This window comes from Cervus elaphus, chromosome 18, assembly GCF_910594005.1.
Source record: "Cervus elaphus chromosome 18, mCerEla1.1, whole genome shotgun sequence".
NCBI lineage: Eukaryota > Metazoa > Chordata > Mammalia > Artiodactyla > Cervidae > Cervus > Cervus elaphus.
The window spans coordinates 120,133,602-120,151,452 of NC_057832.1; the positions used below are offsets into that span (position 1 = coordinate 120,133,602).

General features: G+C 48.0%; 1 protein-coding gene across 3 annotated transcripts in view; it reads left to right on the forward strand.

Annotated features, from left to right (window-relative positions):
* Window positions 1–17,534, forward strand: part of ACTR3B (actin related protein 3B) — a 69,414-nt gene extending 51,880 nt beyond the window's left edge. For 2 of the 3 annotated variants that reach the window (XM_043872324.1, XM_043872325.1), the window contains exons 5-9: window positions 495–668; window positions 2,090–2,182; window positions 14,758–14,883; window positions 16,391–16,474; window positions 17,041–17,530. In XM_043872324.1, the coding sequence (XP_043728259.1) occupies window positions 495–668; window positions 2,090–2,182; window positions 14,758–14,883; window positions 16,391–16,474; window positions 17,041–17,136 (573 nt within the window). In that variant the 3' untranslated portion in view covers window positions 17,137–17,530. Of the gene's footprint in view, window positions 1–494; window positions 669–2,089; window positions 2,183–14,757; window positions 14,884–16,390; window positions 16,475–17,040 lie in introns of all 3 variants that reach the window. The other variant, XM_043872323.1, reaches the window with a different exon arrangement.
* Window positions 17,535–17,851: the final 317 nt, after the last annotated feature.

Here is a 17,851-nt window from a genome sequence, read left to right on the forward strand (position 1 = left end):
TTTGTCGTGAGTCCTGCGTGTCCGTGTCGTGGAGCTGGTGGCCGTGCCGTGTCAGACTGCACAGCAGGTTCACGACCCGTGGGCAGCCGTGTCCGGCATGGGGTGGAGTCGGCTGCGTTCTGCGTGGGGCTGCAGCGCGGGTTTGCTGGTCCCGGTGGACAGCCGCGAGTGCCCGGGCAGGCGCCGCGTGGGGCCACGAGGAATGAGGAGACCGGAGGTGGAGACAGGATGCTTAGTGCATGCCGTCAGACAGTACTTCAGCTGATGAGCAGCAGAATATGGCAGGGGAAGGCTGAGATTAATAGCCGAGCTGCAAAGCAAGCAGGTTCACTCACAGTCCAGAGCGAAGTCATGAGAAGCCTGTGAGGCTTGACCGTGTCCGCACTGGAGTTGTGATGAGCGGGCAGGACTGGTTTTGGGGTGTCCAGGGCTGGAGGTTACTGGGTCTTGGTCAGAGGCAGGCTCTGGTGACTTCTGTGTGTGTGTATCTGCAGGAGAAATACTGCTACATCTGCCCTGACATAGTCAAGGAGTTCGCCAAGTACGACGTGGATCCTCGGAAGTGGATCAAACAGTACACGGGGATCAACGCCATCAACCAGAAGAAGTTCGTCATAGATGTCGGCTACGAAAGGTTCCTGGGCCCTGAGATTTTCTTTCACCCGGAGGTAAAGCTGCGGGCTTTGTGAGAGTGACGTCCGCCGTGTGTGGTGGAGCGATGCTGCCCCCTGGTGTACGTGGGCAGCAGTCCTCGGGCCGCCTTCCCGTGAGGCCCGCTGGGCGCCCGCCGTAGGCCCTGCAGATGTTACAGCGCCCTGTGTGATCACCTGCTTGACTGTTGCCCTCTTTAGACCCGGCTTTCTGTTAAAAAAAACAGCTAATGAGTGATTAGGAAGCCGCTTTGAGAGCAGTAGAGGATAATGGAAATGGAGTTGCTCTCGTAGTGACTGGAGAAGTAATTAATCCTGGCAGACCATCAGTTGGGCGCAGGAGGGCACGTGACCTTCCCATTCTTTGTGACGGCCCGTCCCAACTCCAGTTCTGAGCCCTGGACGGTGGGTCCTGCCCTGTTTCCTGCTGCAAGTTAGAGCTCCTGTCTGAGCAGCACCTTTCCGTCAGTTATTCGGGCTTTAGGAAGTACAGGCCTCACCGTGTTAACTATGGTCACAGAGAGTTATTACTCTTACAGATAAAGTAATGAAGAGACAACATTTTAAGGTTTAAATAAAATAGGTTGTATTTGTATTTTGGTTTATTTTTCTAATTCAGTTTGCTTTTGCTAGGTAGGTTACACGCTGCTGCCTGTTTCCAGGTATGCGTGACCTTTTGTGCAGGGAGATGGCTCACAGTGTCGCCTCGCCACAGTCTAACACTCATTCGTGCCCTCTGATATTATAGATTTAACACAGACATAAAGCCAGCCATGACCAGTGGACAGCACCCGGCGAGCACCCGGATGTTACCTTCTTGAGTCCGTTAAAAGGTGTCCTTGATTTTTAAAGCATGGTTCAAATTTTTAAAATCAAATTCTTTTGCACTTTACCTTATTTGACTTACAGTACTGAACTGAAGACTGTTTACTCAGTGGCGTGACCGTCACCGTATTGTTTCATTTAAAAGCCGCCCCCCTGAACCGTCCCCCCTTGCACCCCCGCCAGGTTTCTGGCTCAGGTTTACAGTGTGGTCATTCATTGGCTGTGTTTTCTCTTGCATCCTAGCTAATTTTTACATGACATTAATACTCATAAGTGATACACTTGTTCTGTACTCACAGTGTTTCCATAACATCACACACACATGATTTATAGCCTCAGACAGCAGGATTCCTGGTGTGTCCTGACGCAGGGTTGGGCGCTATTGGCTCCCGTGTGATGTTTTCCCCTCACTGAGCCCACACATGTCGCCGGGACGTGTCACCATCACCCCATGCACACTCACTTGGGTTCGCTTGACATACTAACATTTGACGTGGTCATTCCAGCCTGAAGGCTTTAAAAGTTACAGTACATTCCGTATTTATTAAAGTCACTTAAAAAAAAATGATTGAGAGAAGTATGTAATGTTTCTTTTATATTTGTACAAAATGCAGTTTGCCAACCCGGATTTCATGGAGTCCATCTCGGAGGTGGTTGATGAAGTCATACAGAACTGCCCCATCGACGTTCGCCGTCCGCTGTATAAGGTATGAGCTGCCTGGGTTTCATCCCACAGTCTAAGGCCCAGCATTCTTAGAAGAATAGGTTCTTACCATCAGTGTACAGACGTTCCTGTCTCACCCCGGTCTTGTAGGATCTGTTAAAGGCCAGCATACTGGTGAAATGTTCTTCTTGGAGTGGCTATGATGTAAATGTTTGGAAATAGGGCTCAGTTAACCGGAAGTCTTTAAGTCTTCTTGTATCTTTATTCTTATCTGGCCAGCTATATTTTAAATTGGACAGTTTTAACCCTGCATAGTGACCGAAAGATAAAGGCAGCCCTTCCCCCCCTGCTCTCCATGAATTCGCTGGTCTTGCTTCACGCATGTTTAGGTTTGCACCACATGCACTGTTGCCAGAAGGAAGTCAGATCCTGAATGAAGCATCAGGTGGAAAATACCCATGTAATAATGTTTCCAAAATTCTGTGTGACCAGGGAGTTTTGAAACCTGAGATGAGAAAAGGCTAGTCTGTGTAATTACAGCATAAAAGATGCTGCTGACAGCTGGTTGTTGAGAGCAGGAAGTGGCGGTCAGCTGGCCCTCCCTCACCCGTGGCTGCCCTCTGCCGAGTCTTACCTCCTCAGCTCGGGGGGCTGAGCTTAGAGGGGACCGTCAGGCCCAGCAGTGAGGGCATACACAGTAGAATCCTGTGCAGTCTTCAAAAAGAATGAGGTGAATCAATGTAAATTCAAATGAAGAGATGTTATAGTACATGTTAAGTGAAAAGGCAAATCGTAAAACTTATATATACTATTATTTGATTTTATTTAAAATGTAGTTTGTGTATGTTATATACATACATACATATATATTTGAAAAGGTTTTGAATGATGTATGCCAAACTCAAAGAAAATAAAATACCTTTGGGGTTTGGAGATGGATAAATTTTACTTCCTACTTTTTGTGTTTTAAAATTATTTGAAATTTTATAGTTAACATTTATTTTTTTTATTATAGGAACATTTTCCTATGTAGACAACTTTTTATGGGTGAAAACAAATTATAATTTGGTTTTTATAGTTCAGTTCAGTTCACTCGCTCAGTCATGTCCGACTATTTGCGACCCCATGGACTGCAGCACGCCAGGCTTCCCTGTCCATCACCCACTCCCGGAGCTTGCTCAAACTCATTTCCGTTAAGTCCAACCATCTCATTCTCTGTTGTCATAAGTGATACACCATAGTTCAAAAGCATCAATACTTCAGTGCTTAGCTTTCTCTATGGTCCAACTCTCACATCCATGCATGACTACTGGAAAAATGATAGCTTTGACTAGACGGACCTTTGTCGGCAAAGGTCTCTGCTTTTTAATATGCCATCTACGTTGGTCATAGCTTTTCTTCAAAAGAGCAAGCGTCTTTCAGTTTCATCACTGCAGTCACCATCTGCAGTGATCTTGGAGACCAAGAAAATAAAGTCTTTGTTTCCACTGTTATACCATCTATTTGCCATGAATTGATGGGACCAGATGCCATGGTCTTCTTTTTTAGAATGTTGAGTTTTAAGCCAGCTTTTTCACTCTCCTCTTTCACTTTCATCAAGAGGCTCTTTAGTTCCTCTTCGCTTTCTGCCTAAGGGTGATGTCATCTGCATATCTGAGGCTACTGATATTTCTCCCAGCAATCTTGATTCCAGCTTGTGCTTCATCAAGCCCAGCATTTCACATGATGTACTCTGCACAGAAGTTAAATAAGCAAGGTAACAATATACAGCCTTGACATACTCCTTTCCCAACTTGGAACCAGTCCACTGTTCCATGTCTAGTTTTAACTGTTGCTTCCTGACCTGCATACAGATTTCTCAGGAGGCAGAACAATTATACTAAAAAAATTCTTGCACTGTTAAGAAAGTTCTAGGACCCACAACAGATTTCCCAACCTGGGGATTCGGCAAAGGGACTGAGACCCCTCAGGGAATTTGACTTTGGAGGCCAGTGGGATTTGATTTTTATTGTTACATGTGCTTAATTAAACATCTCTCCTCCAATCAAATGTGCAAGAAAGGGAAACTAGAGACAGAGGAGAATATTAAAGTTTAGTAAAATTCACGCTTTATTCTCTTTACTTCTTAAATCTCACCCGACATTAGCTGTGTCTTGTCCGTGAAAACATGGAGCAGTTGTGCTCTCTTTAGTCTCCATTTCATTGAAATGGAAACGAAACTTGTGCCAGTGGTTATGAAGGTTCATGATGGGGTGAGATTTTTCTATTAGACAGCTGAGTTCACTTTCAGTAGTAGTATAGGAAGTAGAGATGGCCTGGTAGCCTGAGCTCCTTCATAGAGGACGACCCTCAGCCCTAGAACTAGATGGACCTAGGTGAAATGGAGCAATTGGTCTTGGACTTGTAGTTATTATAAAATACTGGCTATATTCCCCGAGTTGTACAGTATATCTTTGTAGTTTATTTATTTTATGCAGAATAGCTTGTATCTCTTAATCCCCTACTCGTATCTGGCCTCTTCCCCCTGATCCTACTGGTAACCACTGATTGTTCTCCATGAAAAGTGAAAGTTGCTTAGTTGTGTCCGACTCTTTGAGACCCCATGCACTATTCATTCCATGGACTTTTCCAGGCCAGAATACTGGAGTGCGTAGCTGTTCTCTTCTCCAGGGGTGTCAGGGGGTGTTTGACAGGAGGATTCCTACGTGCTCTCTCTCATGAGTCCTTTGTCCCTCTTCAAGCGGAGCAGCACGCTGCTCCCAGGGACTGAGGCCATTGTGTGAGGCAGGCTTGGGTCTCCTTTGGTAAACATTCTCTTTACAACAAAACTGCTTAGTCTTGCTCCCCTTTCTGGAGATATGGATTGTCTCCTGACCTTGTGACTATTATTACCCCTTGTTCCCTTGGTAACGGTTGCTGTACGTTTGGTTTTCTGATCTCTATCATTGCTGAAAGAAATTTCTTGTACCACAGCCTATATATACTGGTAGAAAAATCATTGAAGCACCTGTGCTCCATCAGAGCTTAGGTCCCCGTGTCTTTTTTGTTTCTCTTTCTCTCCTCTCTATCTCTCTCTGGCTGATTCTCTGGAGCATGGAGACCCGTTGTGCTCACTTTCCTGCCCGGGCTTCTAAGACCCTCTCGAGAAGGCACTTTGTGCCTTTACCCCTTCGAGGTGGTGCCTGGTGCCCTCGTGAGCGATGCAAGTCCTGTGTCAAGGGCTTTATTGGTCCTCTGCGTAAACCAGGGAATATCAGCCTCTTTCTGTCTTTTACTTTCTTATTGTCGACTCCGTACCACCAGGTTCCAGTCCATTAAAGGACCTCAACACAGGGGATCTTCCCAACCCAGAGACTGAACCCAGGTCTCCCGCATTGCAAGAGGATTCTTTACCAGCTGAGCCACCAGGGAAGCAGATTGTTCTTTATAGCTGTGTCTTATTTCTTTTTTGTATGTTCATTCATTTCTTTTTTATATTCCATATATGTAATATCATACAGTATTTTTTTCTTCCTTATCCCTCCAGCCTAATGCCCTCCAGGTCCATCCATGTTGCTGCAAATGGCATTATTTCATTCATTTTATGTCTGAGTAACATTTCATTGTATATATGTACCACATCTTCTTTATCCATTCATCTGTTGATGGGCACTTAAGATTGCTTCCACATCTTGGCAATTATAAATAATGTTGTGAACATAGAGGTGCTTGTATCTTTTGAGTTAGTGTGGTTTTCAGGCTTCTCTATCCCTGAGACCCGTGGCCCCCACTGGCCACTGCTCTGCCTGTTGTCTCTGGAGGCTGTCACCCCGGGTTACAGGCTCTTGGGCGGGCAGCCTTTTTCTTCAGATTCACTCTGTACTTGTGGTCCTACTTCCTGTCATGAGCTCCTCCTCATGAGCGTGGACGTGAGCTTGCTATGGACAGAACCTTCCACTGTGACATCTGTGTTCATGAAATGCATGGATATACGGTCGGTGGGATTTTACAAGTAACTCTAAAGCCCTCTTCTGGTTAGACGTGGTACATACAAGTGCTTCTGCAGAACACGTGGGCATCTTGCTCCGGAGAGCTGAACGGGCATGTCTTTGGGATCGTCTTTCCTCTCCAGTCTTACTGTCATTCTCTTCTCTGTTGCCGATGCTTCTTCCTGCCTGCTGGGCTCACTCTTGTCAGTGTCCCAGGCACTGCCATGGGGCTTCCAAAGTGCTCAGTAAACCACCCAGGAAGTAGGAAGCAGGTTTGCACCCACACAAGCTCACGATTGCTGTCTGCTGAGCCCTGTTGGGTTACCCACTCAGGCACGAGGCCCTGCAGTAGGCTGGGCTCCTGACTTCTACCTTCATGCACAGTCCCTCCAGTCCCCACAGGCTCAGACGGGCAGCTCTGGTGGTAGAGAGGGCTATAGGGGAACCTGCAGGGAAGGCTCTGAGGCAGCTCCCTGGGGCCCTGAGGCCTGCCCTTGGCTTCAGAGGAAGGTGTCTCCCCTTTGCCTCACCTGCTCCCAAGGCACCGCCTGGATCAGTAGGGCCAGGATTTCTTGTGTTTCCCAGGCCCAGTTGTGGAAACTGTAGGGGAAGTGTTGTATGGTGAAGTGAGCAGAAGGCTTATTGTAGGCCCTACTGAAAACACCTGCGACCTCCTCGGGCCTTGAGTTGACACCTTCCTCAAGCTAGTAGTCAAGAAAAAGTTGGTGGAGAATACAATGTAGCTTTGAAAACTGAGAATCTTTGCAAAAGCCAAACAATTGTTTTAGACAAAAGGAGTCGTAATCTAATTTTTATTTCATTCTGGCCTGTAGATAAGAAGGTTATTCATGGGACTTTTCCTGGTGGTCCAGTGGATAAGAATCTGCCTGCCAATGCAAGGGACGTAGGTTCCATCCCTGGTCCAAGATTCCACATGCCACGGAGCAACTAGGCCCATGCCCCACAACTACTGAGCCTGTGAGCTGCAACTACTGAGCCCTTGCTCCACAGCAAGGGAAGCCATCGTGGTGAGATGCCCACACACTGCAATGAAGACTAGCCCCTGCTGGCTGCAACTAGAGAAAGCCTGTGCAAAGAAGAAAAATTTAAAGATTAATTTTTAAAAAGAAGGGTATTCACATGCCTCCCCTTCTGTTCAGTCTCTAAGTGTGATGGAAGTTGGGTCTGGAGAGGACTAGCGTGTGAGAGCTGACTCTTGGCCCGTGACTTTCCCACAAGGCCAAGTCATTCCAGGCAGCAGATGCTGCTGGAAACAAGATGTTTTTGGCCCTGGCTGTCTGTGGGCATCACCCCAGGAGCAGTAAAGTACACAGATGTCTGGGTCTCACCCCGAGATTCTGATATAATTTTCTGGGCATTTGGATTTTAAGCTTCCCAGATGATTTTGATGTGCAGCTGAACTGAGAACCACTATTAGCAGCTAGTCACTCTGAGGTTATCCCAACCTGTAGGGAGCGGTTGGCATTGAAATCTCTTCAGGGAGCAGAGCAGAACCCAAACACTGCCATCCCAGCAGAACATGCAGCTATTTTGCACCTACAGTTTTGAGAGGAAGCCGGCTGAGGTACACAGGATGGTGGGCAGGGGGCGCTGCAAATCTGTCAAGCTGGATGAAGAATAAGTATAGAGCCCCTAGCACAAAATACACTTGATGTTACAGGAGTGGAACTTTTGTTATCTTTAATCCCATATAAGGTAATCAGTGGACTTTGTAGATAGACTTTGTCTTTCTACTTAAAAAGGTGACTAACAGGCTTTGGGTAGTGTATATGATGATGTTGGCCAGGATGTTTTTTTAATGGCATAAAGACAGGGCCTTTCCTTCTATAGAGGTAATTACGACTGAGACTTTTTATTTCACATCATGGAATAGAGATTTATGCATCAAAGTAAGGACCTGTTGAAAAGTCCAGTCCACTAGAGGGGTCTCAACAAGCAGATGAGTGAAAGGTGTGCTCTGCAGATTGGGGTCTGTGGCCTTTCAGCAAGTCGCCGGACAGCACCTTGAAAATACAGTCTTAGGAAAACCTAGACTCTGCAGATGAGCAGAGATAACTATTTCCAGATTAGAAAATTTGAGAAGTAGCAAAATCTTTAATAAAACAGTAATCACTGCTTATCAATTATCACTTTGTCTTTCTCCTTTTCTTGAATATAGGTAGGTAGGTAAATATATCATGCTGTATTTATATTTCGTATCTTGTATATTAACCTAGCATTGCGTTGAACATTTTCTTAGGGAATTAACGTTTTTCAGAAGCATCATTTTTTTTTTTAATGGTATCTTATGCTCCACCCCTATATCTGCTTCAGTATCCAGCTCCTTTTCCTGCGTTTTAAGTTTCTGATATTTTTCTAGCTCAGGTCAAGCTTTCCTTCTCTCCCAGGATACACTTGGTGTGTTGACTAGTGATGCTTCTTGATGGGCGGGTTCCGGTCTGAGGATTTGCAGACCGGGTGAAGCGGACGCCTTCTGACTTCGTGAGATGCTCGCGTGGGTCAGCGAGCTCTGAGCTCGTCAGGATCTCCAGCCAGGATCCCACGGGAGCTGGTGGGAGGGGGTAACTGGGTGTTGGAGGAACATCTTTCCTGAGGCGGGCAGACTGCTAGAAACTCGCACTGTGGAAACTTACCCACCGCTCTCGTTACGTGTGATAAAGGATCACCTGGTCTTTTAAATTTTCTTTAGAATGAATCACATTAATGTCGGCTTTTGTTGAAAGTTTGTCGAGGAGTGTCAGTTTTTGTATCGTAACATGTGAGAGTGTGTAGGCTCCGGAGCCAGACCGCAGGGTTTCTTCGCGCTCTCGTAGCCGCAGTCTGCCCTGGAGCATGGCGTGTATGATCAGCGTAACGGTCCCTCTGAACTCTCGCGAGGATTCGCTTAGAGAACGCATGCGCAGGGTAGAGCTCGGGGCTGGGTGTAGGCGGTACTGTGTGAATGTTAACTACCGCCATTTTATCATGGGCTCTAAACCCCATGGCCATGAGTTCGGGCTGTGCAGTCAGGCCTGCAGCTTACTGGCTGTGTGGCTCTGGGCTGTGATTTAACTGCCGGCCCTGCTCTTTTATCTGTGAAATGGTGTGGCAACGCCTGCTTCATAATGCCGTGAGAGGCTTACATGGGACAGCGACCATCATCCGGCACCTGCTAAATAAGCATGTGGTCACCGTTAGGACTGTTCATAGTGAGGCCAGGAATTTGAAATGACACCGTAATGTTCTGGTTTAGTTCAGAGAAAATGCTGTGGTGTTTTAAAAAATTTTATCCCAATAAAGTGTTGAAATATGCATTTTTGTTATTTGACTCAGTTAAGGGAAGTCAGGAATTCTTTAATTCAGTAAATCAGTAATCAGTCTTGCTAAGACTTCCAGCAGGTTAGTGCATTTTGAGTTTTTACTTCTTCAGTTCAGGTCAGTCACTCAGACGTGTCTGACTGTTTGCGACCCCATGGACTGCAGCACGCCAGACTTCCGTGACCATCACCATCTCCTAGAGCTTGCTAAAACTCATGTCGGCCAAGGCGGTGATGCCATCCAATCACCTCATCCTCTGTCGTCCCCGTCTCCTCCTGCCTTCAGTCCTTCCCAGCATCAGGGTCTTTTTCCGGTGAGTCAGTTCTTCGTATCAGGTAGCCAGAGTATTGGAGCTTCAGCTTCAGCATCAGTCCTTGCAGTGAATGTTCAGGACTGATTTCCTTCAGGATGGACTGGTTGGATCTCCTTGCAGTCCAAGGGACTCTCGAGAGTCTTCTCCAACACCACAGTTCAAAAGCATTAATTTTTCGGCACCCAGCTTTCTTTATGGTCCAACTCTCACATCTGTACATGACTACTTTAAAAACCAAAGCTTTAATTAGATGGATCTTTGTTGTCAAAGTGATGTCTCGGCTTTTAAATATGATGTCTAGGTTCGTCATAGCTTTTCTTCCAAGGAGCAAGCATCTTTTAATTTCATGGCTGCAGTCAACATCTGCAGTGGTTTTGGAGCCCAAGAATATGAAGTCTCTCAGTGTTTCCAATGTTTACCCATCTATTTGCCATGAAATGATAGGACCGGATGCCATGATCTTTGTTTTTTGAATGTTGAGTTTTACGCCAGCTTTCTCACTCTTCTCTTTCACTTTCATCAATAGACTCTTTAGTTCCTCTTTCCTTTCTGCCATAAGGGTGGTGTCATCTGCTTATCTGAGGTTGTTGATATTTCCCCCCAGCAGTCTTGATCCAGCTTGTTCTTTGTCCAGCCCGGCATTTCGTATGATGTATTCTGCATGTAAGTTAAATAAGCACTGTGACAAAATACAGCCTTGACATACTCCTTTCCCAATATGGAACCAGTCCATTGTTTCATGTCTGGTTCTAACTGTTGCTTCTTGACCTGCATACAGATTTCTCAAGAGGCAGGTCAGGTGGTCTGGTATTCCCATCTCTTTCAGAATTTTCCACAGTTTGTTGTGATCCACACAGTCAAAGGCTTTCGCGTAGTCAGTGAAGCAGAAGTGGATGTTTGTCTGGAATTTTCTTGCTTTTTCAGTGATCCAACAGATGTTGGCAATTTGATCTCTGGTTCTTCTGCTTTTTCTAAGTCCAGCTTGAACATCTGGAAGTTCACGGTTCATGTACTCTTGAAGCCTGGCTTGGAAAATTTTGTGCATTACTTTGCTCACCTGTGAAATGAGTGCAATTGTGGGGTAGTTTGAACATTCTTTGGCATTACCTTTCTTTGGGATTAGAATGAAAACTGACCTTTTCCAGTCCTGTGGCCACTGCTGTGTTTTGGTTTAATTCAGAAAATGCTACATTTTAAAAACATTATATTCTGATAAAGTAGTTGTTGAAATATGCATTTTTTATTATTTGAATTGACTCAGTTGAGGAAAAGGGAGGAATTCTGTAATTTAGTAAATCATTAATCAGACTTGCTAAGACTTTCAGCACATGAGTGCATTTTGAGTTTTTACTTCTTATGAGATCTTCATAAAGACTCTGCATGATGGCAGTACAGGGGAGAGGGTCCCCCTCAGCTGAAGTTGATTCCCGGAAGGTCCAGGGCAGAGGTGGATGGGTGAGCCACCTCCACGGGTGGAGGACAGGGTGGCTGAGGCCAAGAAGACCTGTGTGCAGACGCGGGCAGGGTGAGCGTGGTGTCTGAGTGAGTGTGGCAGGGTCTAGCGATCCCATTCACTTATTCAGTGTGCAGTGAATTCCATTGATTTCCCTGCCACCCCGAAACCTTTCAGAAACGGAAAGGCCATGCCTCCCGCATCCCCCGGGTGGTACTAGAGGAGTCAGGGGCAAGATTGGCACCTGGAGGAAGGTACCAGCCGCTGCCTGACCTGAGCGCTCGGCCTGGAGTTGTGCAGCGAGCAGCCTGTGCAGCGGCCCGGGGCCATGGGGGCTAATGGCAGGGCTTCAGCTCCCGGCCCGAGAGGGCCAAGAAGCTGTCCAGGGGGTTGAGGGCAGGAGTAGTGACTGGGTGACAAGCTTTATCGTGGTCACCAAGGTGCTGTGCTGGGAGTTGCCTGGGGGAGATAAGACAGGACTGGGGAGCCTGCTGGGAAGTCATGTCAGGGTCCAGCAGGACAGTCACAGAGGTCATGTCCACCTCTCTGCACCCCAGCCTCCCTCGTTTCCCTCCTGGCCGCTTCACAGACACACCGAGCACATTTCTGCCCCAGGGCCCTTGCACCTGCCGCCCCTGCCAGGGAGCTATTCCAGGCGCATCCCTGACCTGCTTCCTCTATGCCTTCACGTCCTTGCTGGGACGTTGTCTTCCAGTGAGGCTTGCCGGGCAGCGTCCATCTTAGCCTCCCTCATGCTCTGTTCCCCCTTTCCACTTCAGGGCTTCCTCCCTGGCGTGTGCCACCTGCCATTGTGACCCTGCTGTCCCTCGTTCGTTTGGGTGTACAGTCTGCGTCTCCCGCCTTGCAATAGGTCAGGTTCTGGGCCTGCAATAGCCGGCTCCCAGGCCGTGTGGGGCCACGTGAACGGATGAGCGTGCAGAGCACCTCGTGAGCCCCTGACCCCTGGCTGCTCACACTCAGGGAAAGAGGGGCCCCTTGATCGGAGGGAGGGTGGCCCGGACCTTTGAGACACAGTGACGTCCTGTCAGGAGAGCAGTGCCTGAAAGAACCCGGCGAGACCACGGGGGAGGTGGGAACGTGGGCTGGGGTGAGATGGGAAGGGCATGTGTATGGATTAGAGCGTAAGATGAGAACCTTAGTGAAATGAGGATTTCCAAAGGGAGCCTTAGTACATATTTGCTCAGCTGTTAAACGCTGAGTTAAAAAATCTTATTTTAAGAGTTCGTGTTGGCTTGTGCTATACAAACAGTGGAGTAAGGTGGGGGGTTACAGTGTTCTTTCATGACTTCAAAGATGGTATTAGTTAAGGAGGGCATTAGAAATGCTTTCTCTGAGCTGGGCTTTCTGCTCAGAGCTCTCTGTACACATGTCTTGTGGTGTCTGCCTTAGGAGGCTGTTTCCTTCCTGTAAGTGAGGGGCTTAAATTACAGTATTAAAGTTTTACTATTTGTGATATCGTATTGAAAGACTTCCCTTAGAAGAATATCTGCTTACTTTTCTGTGTGGAAATTAAGAATCCTGTGAGGCTAAATGTTCCTATTTCTAAGGTGCAAAATCATTAAGATAAGCACTGTTGCTTCCCTTGAAATGAGATGGAGAGAATCCATGTATTGGTAATTTCACTTATTTCTCTATTTTTGTTTTTTTTCCACCACTCTGAAAGTGGGACGAGCATAGGTGATAATAGACCAAAGCCAACACTGCCTGTTAGCTAAATTTAAACTCTCAGGATAACTCTGAAGAGCCACTTGGGTTGAAAATAATAGGTTCATGTAACATTCTGATGCTCGTAAAACACTAGTTAGCGAACCAGTCTTATTTCCAGAAAGCCAGCCAGTTACCACTGAAGAAGGTATGCTGAGAACATGGCCAGCAGAGCATGCCCTCTCCTCTGCCTATGTTATAGTTATGAAGACTTTAAGGAAATATTTTCTTCTAGAGATTCTGTATGTTTTAGCCCTTAAATATATGATCCATATTGAATTCATTTGTGTGTGTGAAGTAAGGTAGTTAGTAAATGTTCATTTCCCCTCCATGGATATTAATTATTCACCATCATTTATTGAAAAAGACTATTCTTTTCCTATTGAAGCATCTTGGCAACTTTGTCCAAAATCATTTAACCATGTATACACAGCACTGTTTTATGTAAATGAATGAATGAATCTTACATGTTATGCCTTTGCAAGCGACTGAAGATGCTTGCAATGCTTCTGAAATATCATAATGAACATTCATTTTTCATACTCTCATGAATTAATTTGTAAATTAAAAAATCCATTACAGAGATATGACTGGTAATTGCTGTAACTGGCCCATGACTGTATCCTGGACTGGAGTTAAAAATGCTAGAAAGTATTAATGGAACAGGTGACAGAATTGCAGTCACAGTAATAGGTTAAAGTTATATTAGTGTAAATTTATGAGGTTAAGAATTGTACTGTGAGGCTTATTCTACAAGCCAATGCCCCAAATAACCAAGAATGCTTTTGAACTGTGGTCTTCGTAGCTCACAGGTAGGCAGTTTGCGTGAAGGTGTTAGCAGGAGTCTCTTCGAGAAGACGGAGGTCGTGGTGCTCTGTGACGCCCTGGTGGGGTGGGATGGGGAGGGAAGCTCAGGAGGGAGGGGGTGTGTATATACTTACGGCTGATTCACTTGTATTGTACAGTGGCAACCAGCACAACACTGCAAAGCAATTATCTTCCAATTAAAAAAAATTAGATGGAGTTCAGAAGACCCTTGTTTTACTCTGTTAAGGTTGCCGTCCGACCTGTCCTGGACTTGGTCCTGGCGCTCTCAGCTCCCGGCCGTGTTGAGAGGGGCGGCAGTGATGAGAGGTGACCCCTGGGTGCAGTGTTGGTGGGTGGCCCCCTGACTCTTGACAGGAGCCAAGCCCCCTCCTGTTGTTTTTGAGCGATTTTGCCACAGATGACCGGGTGTGGCAGTGGTCACGGGTGACACTGATGTCGGGGCAGGATGTTGTCAGAACGATGCAGATTTGCGGTTTGTCAAGAGAAGCCAGAGGCCTGTGGGGAGGGGTGTGGGTAGACAATGCCCCCTTGAGAAGTGGAACAGGCAGCATGATTTTACTTGGTTTTGGTGGAGGAAAAGCACCAAGAGAGAATTTGTGACGCAGGAGAAAAACTCAGTTTATGCTTTAAAAAAAAAATTTATGTATTTATTTGGCTGCGACGGGTCTTAGTTGCAAAACACGGGGTGTTCGTTGCAAGCCTGTGAGGTCTTTGGCCCTGGCCCACTGACTCGGTAGTTGTGGCATGGACTTAGTTGCCCCAAGGCACGCAGGCTCTTCCTTCCCCCACCAGGGATTGAACCTGTGTCCCTTCCATTGCAAGGTGGATTCTTAACCACTGGACCGCCAGGGAAGCCCCAATTTATACTTCTTCCTTGATAGCGCTAACTTTGCCTCAGTGATTAGCTTCTTATATAGGTTGAAGTGTGTCACTCAGATGACTGAAGGGTGGGTGGGGAGTGTGTTGCGGGCAGGTGATTTCACATGAGGAAACCTCTGTTTTGTGTCTTTTAGAATGTCGTTCTTTCGGGAGGCTCCACGATGTTCAGGGATTTCGGACGTCGCCTGCAGAGAGACTTAAAGAGGGTGGTGGATGCCAGGCTGAAGCTCAGCGAGGAGCTCAGCGGCGGCAGGATAAAGGTGAGGCCTCCGGGTGGCCGGGTGGGGCTGGACATCCCACTGGTCTGGGCCGTAAGGGGTAAACACAAGTTGGAGCCACTTTCTTAGCCGCACTGTGAAGTTACAGTCAGAGGTCTGTTGTCCGGACTCCCTCCAGGTGTGCAGTTAGGACAGGTGTGGACCTCCTGATGCAGCAACGCAACTCTCCCCAGCCCGACCCCCCAACCCCCTACGCCTGCCAGCAGTTTCTTCCCTGTTGTCAGAGATCAGGCGTGTCCTGTAATGACCAGTACCCCAAGGAGGTGGATGACTTTTCAGTGAGGAACTCTAATGTCTTTTGGAATGTTGTGATTAAGCTCTCATCACTGGTAAGAGCAGGGCAGTCCACTATTTTCCTTAAGATCCTAACCTTTAACCAGCTGGTGGATTTACAGGGTTGGGTTGGTGTGGGGCCCATGGGAGCAAACCCACATGTCCTCACCTCCTGGGATCACCCCCAGGTGGTGTCATTTCTTAGAGTATTTTTGGGACACTTAAGTGTTACTTCCCCATGGCTTCCCTGATAGCTCAGTTGGTAAGGAGTCCACCTGCAATGCAGAGACCCCAGTTTGATTCCTGGATCGGGAAGATCTGCTGGAGAAGGGATAGGCTACCCACTCCAGTATTCTTGGGCTTCCCTTGTGGTTCAGCTGGTAAAGAATCCACCTGCAATGTGGGAGACCTGGATTCGATCCCTGGGTTGGGAAGATCCCCTGGAGAAGGGAAAGGCTACCCACTCCAGTATACTGGCCTGGAGAATTCCATGGACTCTACAGTCCATAGGGTCGAAAGAGTCAGACACGACTAAGTGCCTTTCACTTTCACTTAGGCTTCTTGTGTATCTCAGTTGGTAAAGAATCTGTGTGCAGTGTTGGAGACCTGGGTTCCATCCCTGGGTTGGGAAGATCCCCTGGAGAAGGAAATGGCAACCCACTCCAGTATTCTTGCCTGGGGAATCCCATGGACAGAGGAGCTTGGTGAGCTACGGTCCACGGGGTCCTAAGAGTTGGACATCACTTAGCACTATCTTTCTTAAGTGTTACTTAGAATTATCTGTAGATGTGAAAAAATCTAATTTGTTTAGTTTAAAAAAACAAGCTGGGAGGGAGGTGGGAGGGGGGATCGGGATTGGGAATACATGTAAATCCATGGCTGATTCATATCAATGTATGACAAAACCCACTGGAAAAAAAAAAAAAAATTAAAAAAAAAAAAAACCCAAGCTGGGCTAGTTGCATGGAGTGTTTGCGTCTTAAAAATGCCTTTAAATGGAGGTGACCTGCCCTTGCCTTGTGTTCTTTCTTGTCTGCGCCACCTGGGCTCGGCTGGGGGTTGGTGGGCTTGGCAGTGGGGGGGCTGAGCACCTTCCTGTCAGGGTGAGGGCATTGAGCCTGAAGGTGGGGCCTGCGGGGTGGGAGGAGGGTCCCAGGTGGGAAGGCTTCAGGGTGCCCTCTGCACAGACAGTCAGCTCGCATCATTTCCCTTGCAGCCCAAGCCTGTGGAGGTCCAGGTGATAACGCACCACATGCAGCGCTACGCCGTGTGGTTCGGAGGCTCCATGCTGGCCTCAACTGTGAGTCCTTTCCTGGATTGTGCTGTCTTTTCATCTCTGTTTTCCGTTGAGTTTGAATTAATACTCTCTTACCGGAGATGAAATGGTGTGTGCTGTAATTGTGTGTGGCTCTAAACAGCCCCACATTTAATTCTGAGATAGAAAAAATACTTTAATGACCATTAGTGGTGCAAATTAGTACCTCTAATTCATAAATATCCTTGCAAATTAGGGGTTACAGATATTGTAGATATGTGAATCCGAAAATAACCTACAATGTCGCCGTGATCATTAATTCCAGAAATTTTTCTGAGTAATTACTGCTTTTTCTCCTCAAACTTGTGACTAGCTAACAAATTGCTAATTTTGGGCGAGCAAGCACATAGTTCTTCCTAAACAGAAGCTCAGACTGAGCGCCTGAGCACGCGGGCAAGTTTTTTAAAAAACGAAATAAAACTCCTGTCTGGCAGTTCAGGCTCACAAAGCCCGCGGCCGCGGTGGGGGAGAGGGTGGCGGTTCGGGCGAGGGGCTGTCTCTGCTCGGTCGTCTGTCTGATGCTCTTCCCTCTCCGCGCGCTGCTCCTGCAGCCGGAGTTCTTGCAGGTCTGCCACAGCAAGAAGGACTACGAGGAGTGCGGCCCGAGCATCTGCCGCCACAACCCCGTCTTCGGGGTCATGTCTTAGTGGGGCTTGGGCGCCGCCCCGCAGTGGTGTCGTCGGAGCGCAAGTGTCCTTCAGACCCGGAGTCGACGGGCCCTGTACGTAGAGCGCGGGCGTGGTGTCCCAGTGCATGCGGCGCCGCCCGCCGGACAGCTCGCCAAGCCATCTGCGCGCCCGCCCCGCCCTCGCCCCGCCCCTCACCTCGCCCCGCCCCATTCCTAACCCTCGCCCCACCCTGTCCCTCGCCCTGCCCATCACTCCGCCCATTTCCCCGCCCGGCCCTCACCCCGCCCCCTTGCCTCGCCCCATTTCCAACCCCGCACTGCCTCTCACCTTGGCCATCTTCCCTTCCCGCCCCGCCCCTCTATGCCCTCACCCCGCCCCTCACCTCTCCATGCCACCCGCACCCCCCCACCCGCCCTTGCTCCCCGCCCCACCCTCCCTTGCTCCCCGCCCCACCCGCCCTTGCTCCCCGCCCCACCCATTGCCCCGCCCCATTCCGCCCTCGCCCCGCCCCCCACACAGCTCTGCCCTCTCGGCCTGCCCTTTGGCCCGCCCCTTCCCTCCTCTCCACCCGAGCTTCTAGTCCACAGTTGGGTTCTGGAGTTCAGCTGCAGCTCTTAAGAATAATAGATAGGGAAAACCCTAGAACGTGACAATAGCTATCCCCGCCCCCGCCCAGGACAGAGTATGGGACTGTAAAGCCTCTTCCTCCCAGACTATTTTTGTAAATAAAATG